Source organism: Trachymyrmex septentrionalis, unplaced genomic scaffold (assembly GCF_001594115.1).
Source record: "Trachymyrmex septentrionalis isolate Tsep2-gDNA-1 unplaced genomic scaffold, Tsep1.0 scaffold53, whole genome shotgun sequence".
Classification (NCBI taxonomy): Eukaryota; Metazoa; Arthropoda; class Insecta; order Hymenoptera; family Formicidae; genus Trachymyrmex; species Trachymyrmex septentrionalis.
The window spans coordinates 661,940-668,932 of NW_017305705.1; the positions used below are offsets into that span (position 1 = coordinate 661,940).

The following is a 6,993-nucleotide window of genomic DNA, read 5'->3' on the forward strand; positions in this document are numbered from 1 at the left end:
AGCGGGCGACGCGGGGGGCCGTGGCCCTCCCAGTCTTCTTTTCAGAGGTACGGAACGTCTCCCGAGCTCCTGCGGTCCCGGTTTCTCGAGTCCGTAACTCGAGACGTGTAATTAGGAGCACCGGACCAAGATGAATGGCCAAGTGCCGGTGAGTGGTGCGGCCTGGACGAGACGAGTGAAAGAGCGGTGAGAAAGATGAAGGGAAGAGAGAATGAGAGATAGCCTTCACCGAGGGGTAGCGACCGACCGGGGCACCATAACGTACTCGAGAGTTATCTCGTACATTGCGCGCACTCCCGTTTCGCTCCCTCTCCCCTTTCGACTTTGGTAGTGGCCGATATTGGGTACAGATGTATATACCGACGTAATACCGCAACCACCTCTTCCTCTCGTTCCCCATTTCTACCTCCCCCCCCCCCCCCCCCCGATGTGCGCTGAGTCTGCGTACACTCGTCGCTTTTCGTGTAGGTGTGCGCGGCTATCGAACCGGTTCCTCCTCTTTGAGAGGAGAGTCACCGTCATGGTGGAGAGAGCCAGCATCCTTTCCTCACTACTTGGATCCCGTCTCGTCGTCGAGCCCTCGTGAGAGTCGAGGGAGAATCCGCGAGGACGCAAATTGGCCAGTTCCGATTAGATGAAAGAATATGTCTCCTTTTTTTTTCCTCACAACTCTCCAATTTGCATTGCAGAGAAGAGGATAATATAATGAAAAGGAAGTTGTGATCTTTTCTTCATTTCCGTTCCTTTTTGAAAAACGCGTAATAGCTGAGTTGAATGGAAAGTGATAGCCAACAACGGGATAACAGGTTTTTAACAAATTCCCAGTCTAGAATAAAATGTTCGAAAAAAAAAATAGCAAATGTGAAAAATCTCTTACAGCATAGACCTCCAAGGAACGTCTTAATGACATCCTAAGAACGTTCCTCCAAAATGTTCCTCCCACGGATAAAGTGTGATGAAAGCCAGTATCCCGATTCTGTTTGGTACACAAAAAAAAAATTAAGCAGTAAAACGTAACGTAAACAGTAAGCGAACAGTAAGGCCAATCACAGAGATCGTAAGCCTACATAACGTAAACAACAGTGAATCTAAAGATGCCTCTTCATGCGCAGCACGCTGCGGCAGCAAAAATGTCACGTGATGCAAATTTTTCACAATTGCTTCCACTGCATTTGCTACGCGTGAAACTCAAATATGTGTCTTTTATTTGTTCAACTCGAAAATTAATATGAAAAACTTAAAAAGATAAAAACTTGTGATTATATGACAACTGCTGGTGTAGTTACAATTTGGACAATTACCTAATTTCAGGTAATTATTTAGGATTTAGAATATCCCCACTTCAAATCTTAATAAAAATGTACCCATTGTATGTACTCAATTTTCACATTTTTTGCAAATATTGCAGACTTCCTCGACCTCTAATCCGTTGTTCGTTCGGTTGAACTTCAATGAAATGCGGCAAAATGTATTTTGCGTAGGAAAAGTGCGTCATCTCATGCCAAATTTTTAACCAATAGCAACGAATTGCTGCCGCAGCGTGCTGCATATGAAAAGTCAGTTTAACATATTGCTTTCTTTACTGCTTACGTTTTACTGCATAAATTTCTTTTGTGTACCATGATCCTAACTTTTAACGATACTGTTAGATCTGCTCATATTGCTCGAAATTCCCAAAACTTGTTTATACCTAAAATGAAGTAAACGTATATTCAGACATTGAAGAGAGAGAAAGCAAAGACTGTAGTGTAAAAAGTGGAAACAACACGACAGACGAGGACTGCGTTTCGTTTTACACATGATGCGGATGATGCGTATCATTTTATCTTTTTTTAATATTCAGTGAACAAGAACAAAATAATCAAGGATATCATGTGCACTATGCGTGAAACGGAACGCACCTTTATATTGTTACGCAGGTATTATACATTTACGGCTACGGTCCATTTGATGCTATAAATGTTTCGAAGCATTTTTTTGATTAGTGAATTAGTGAAATTCTTTCTTCTGATTGGTCGATCAAATGCTTCCGAAGCGTTTGTAGCATCAAGTGAACCGCACCCTACAATATACGGAATAAAAAGTAAGAAATTGACCAATCACAGTCGATTATTCTTCTCACACTCGACTGTGATTGACGAATTTCTTACTCTTCTTACTCCGTGTATTGTGGACGACGCATAATTATACATACATGACAAAAAAGTTGTGCAACAACAATATTAATGACACTGGGTATTTTCTATTTGGTAAAATGTTATTTTATCTTTATTACTCTCCGAATGTCAAGAAAGATAGAATGATGTTCGTGTCGACTTGTGCCACTAATGTCTGTTTCTATCAACGTAGCGCAGAAAAAAATGCTACGGTTCCCACAACCGGAAATAATGATCATTTTCATTCATCAATATATTTGGTTGTGATAATCGTATGATGGACATATCTTAACAGCCATAACCGTTAAGATATGTCAATTTTATGGTTATAACACACAATTGTATATATTATAATTCTTATTTAAAAAAATGTATTGAGGGGCGATTTTTGGTCGTTGTAACCGTAAAAGATCTTTTCGATTAACTTGAATCAGTTTAACTTACTCTTCACCTTTTTCTAATCCTTGTAACCAAACCAGAAAAAGAAGAAGAGTTAGTTGAACCGAGATTAAAATTAAACGAAATGAAAATGAAAAGAAATGAGCATAAATGTGGAAAGTTACCAACTAAACTGTCGCTAAAAGTTACAGAATCGAAATACTGGAAATGCCATTTTCTTACGAAATCATTCGAGCTTGTTTTCAATCAATGTTTGCAATCAATGGTTGCTATTCCATGACTTTCTGTAAAGTGTTAAAAACAGTCATTATATAAAGCCAATGAATAATCTCGATGTGTGAACAATGTTGTATGCGCAAAATAATAATAGTAATCACTAATCTCATTAAGATATAAATGCGATTTGAGCGAAAATAACAAGCATGTACAAAAGATAGTTTCTTTGGCGCACGCGAGATCAAAGCTCTGCAGGACATTCCAAAATCTTTTTATGCATCACTCGTGATAATATTAATCATACGCTTAAAAAGCAGGCCAGTAACAACGAAATATTTTACTCGGCGAATTACGCGATTTTATCACGAAATAACAGTGTGCAACGAGCGTGTAACAATGTTCTCGGCATAACGTATCGTGCTTGCCGTATCGCGCTGATGCATTCGCCAGATACTCTCGCGGTGCTTCGCGCACGAAATGATACCCTTTCCACGATATCTGGCCGCGTAACTTCAAATCAGCGGGTCCCGGTTCTTTCTGAATCAATACTTAACACCGTAAAATCTCCGACAATTGTAGGAGACTCGGACAGGAGCGAATAAATGGTTTTCCATATAGAACAGAAGCTTGCAGCAGCATTAAGACTGGTATGTCTAGTCGTTTCCTATATTTGAGACTGTCTTAAGTACAATCTTGAAATGTATAATAAGCCAATCAGAGGGTTATATTAAGTTAAAAAGACACAAAAAACGCAAGAGAGTAAGCAGTAAGCCTTTGATAGACTTACTTTACGTTCTGTATTGTGACTGGCCGATTCGCTTATTTCTTAAGTCTTATCGTCTTATTGCTTAAGTCTTATTACCTACTGTTTTTTTTATGTGTTTCTAGCTTTAGCGTTTTAAAATATTAAAGCTATCGCGCACATTTTCTGTAACAGTAAAACGTACTGTAAGAATTAGCCAATTACAGTAAAGAAAATCCAAAAATTTTCAGCTGATTGGCTAATTCTTACGATACGTTTTACAATTACGGAAAATCGTGCGGTGATCTAAAAATTCATTTATACTAACAACTATAATCTGTTAACTTATGTCACAATCTGTAAGAATTGACCAATCGAATGAGAAAAGGATAATCGACTAGGATTGGTCAATTCTTACAGATTACAAGTATAAATGATTCTTTACTTAAGATAGTCTTGAAATTAAAACCTAGGTGGTAATAATCACTTAATGTAATAATGGGCAGAGTCCTCGAAATCATTATAAAATTTATATGAAATCTATGTATAATCCAATAATTGCATATGCAACCACGAGAAATTATTGTACAATATATATAATTTTGTATAATATATTAGATAATATATTTGGTAAAGTCATTTATTTTACCAAATGTGAAGAAAATTATTTGTAATCAGATGAAACCAAATGAAATCATATAATCTGTGGGACAATATTTCAGCTAACGGTTACCCCCTCGATTAAAAACTGACTGTGAATACTGCCCTAGGTTTGTTCGCGTTGCTTGCATTTTTTGCATTCAGTATCTTCGCCATCTCTCTTTCACTCTTCAATATCCGAATATATATTCATTTCATTTTAAATGCAGACATTTGGGGGAATTTTAAGCAACGCGAATAGATTTATTGGCTACATTCAGTAGAAAAAAACTGATCAGTATATATATATATATAAGCGCTCAGTGCACGATTTTTTAATATGATTGGTTCCTGCAATTCGATCCAGCAAAGAATTAAAGGCAAAAACCAATGGTTGCGTTCAGCAGTTTCATAATTGTTGTAAAATTCTTTTACACGATTCTTTTATACGATATTCTTTCATAAATTTAGATTCAGTAATAAACTAAGAGCAATATCAATCACATTAAAGATTTTCACAACAGTAGAACTACTTTCTCTGCCGAATGCAGTCGTTCATATTAAAAAATCACTGAGCGTTCATTAATCAGTTTTCTCTGCTGAACGCAGCAATCACTGCAATGTTTGTAATAATGTCGCTGCAATATTATCTCTGGAATGATCCGTGCTGTTTAAATCGTGACCGCTTCGAAAGGAGCCTGTGATTTTTCTTTTTCTTTTTTTTTTTTACGGAGTCAAATCGCCCAGTCGGCCAAGGCGCGCGATTCAGACTCAATTAGCCATAATTACAACGTCGGCCGGTTAGAAAAGGAAGAAAGGGAGAGAAACCGCGCGCGGAGCGGCAACCGGTCGGAGCGGGCTGGGAAGATCGCGAGACGATCGGAGCGGGATCCCGAGGGGGTGGAGGAGGAGGGAGATGCGCCGTTACGGAAACTTCGATCGGCTCTCTTCCCTCCGCGTGATTCACCCCGACAGACGGGCAGACGGACCCGCGGCGAGTAGCGGGAAGGGAGGGAAGAGCCGGAGAGCCCCGTTTATGCTTACGCTATTCCGTTCGGTGTGGTACTTACACACGCAGGCGAGCAGAGCCAGTAGAGCCGCGATGCGCTGCATCCTCCTGTAATCAACCGAGAATAACGTGCACAATCGTTATCGCCGCGCGAAAGAGAGAAAAAAACACCCCGTGTGGCCGTGCCGGGCGAAATTCACGTCGCGATCATTTTTCACGGCTGATCTGCGGTAACTCTGTAAACGGCGTTTACACGAGACAAAATCGAACGAGAAACAACCGGCGCGAAGAGACGCGCGATACTGCTGCAACAAACCCACGCCGGCGCGAAGCGACCTCTGGACCTGGGATGCTTTCGGTTCACCTGGTCGGTCAACGTGATTCCTCGCGTCGCTACTAGAGGGCGCAATCTGTCGGTAATACAACCCCCGGAGAGATAAATAGATAATGAGTTCATCGCGTTGTTTTTTTTTTTTTTGCGCTTTTTGCGCTCGGCGTCTTTAAGGCGTCATTTACAGCTTATAAATATACATGCCGTAATCTGTTAATTTATGTCGTAAGCTGTAAAAAATTAGCCACAGTGAGTAGAATTAAATCGATTATTCCCCTTACGTTCAACTGTAAATAGTCGATTTTAATCTCCGAATAACTTACAAAAATATTAATTAATTATAATTTGAAATTCATGTTAAATATTGCTACGATTAGTTAAATGTTATTTTTAAGTTAATCATCTTTCCGATGATTTAGGTATTTTACTTAGTTATTTTAAATAGGAGAAAAGGAGAAAAAATTTGGTATTTTACATATTGAACAAATCAATAACTGTAATTGATTTAAATTAATATGTAAGTTATAATCAACTGTTTTTAAGAACATTTGACTACTACTAAAATTAGCGATACATCAGTTTTAATACATACCTCAAGACTCACATTCGTCGCTCATCGCGAATTAAGCTGGTGGCTTGCGCGATTCGTATAGAATCTTGCCATCGTATTGGCAGCGATATTAACAGTGCCAGCATCAATATGATAGCAAGATCGAATTTAATCCAGCTATCAATAATCCAGTAAGAAAACAGGTACTGTCCAGTGAGAAATGATAATGAAATCGATATCGAATCGATGTCGATTTGACGATTTTGACGTTGAATCGACATCGATTCGATATCGATTCCATTATCATTTCTCACTGGACGGTACCTGTTTTCTTACTGGATTATTGATAGCTGGTTTAAATTTGATCTTGCTATCATATTGATGCGGGCACTGTTAATACCGCTGCCAATACGATGGCAAGATTCTAATCCAGCTAGCAATCCAGCAGGGAAACAAGCATCGTGTGCCGCCGACTTTACTTTCGAAGTATTTCAAATTTTCTCAGATCGAATGTCCCGCGTACCGATCGACCGCCATGACAGTTTCATCGGCGCGTCGGTTCGGAGTATGAAGTGCGAATCGCTCCGCATTTATTGCGACTTTTATCCATTCGTAATGCATAACTAATGCAAAGTTTCATCAGGAATGCTGGTTCAAGTAACGGACGATCGTCAAAACGTGTCAAGCATTGCGGATCTGCGCGATCAATGCTGCTTCATGGATCGTGATCGACGCCGCGTCATGATGGTTAGTTCGATAAGGTAAATACAAATTACAATACCTGTAACGCGCGTAAATGATACTAACGCTTCTTTTTTGAGAAACTCTTCGTCATAATTACATATTTCTCATTAGATATGACATATCAAATACTTTTAATTAAAGTGATTATATCGCATGTATTTGTTATTCATAACGAAATTTTCATCACATAAACTTTCTGAAAACGAT

General features: G+C 39.1%; 1 protein-coding gene across 1 annotated transcript in view; it reads right to left on the minus strand.

The window, feature by feature from the left end:
* LOC108751966 (tyrosine-protein kinase-like otk) overlaps nt 1-5,442 on the minus strand; it is a 59,343-nt gene extending 53,901 nt beyond the window's left edge. The window contains exon 1 of the mRNA XM_018492469.1: nt 5,223-5,442. Coding sequence (XP_018347971.1) covers nt 5,223-5,265 — 43 coding nt within the window. The 5' untranslated portion in view covers nt 5,266-5,442. The remainder of the gene's footprint in view (nt 1-5,222) is intronic.
* Nucleotides 5,443-6,993: the final 1,551 nt, after the last annotated feature.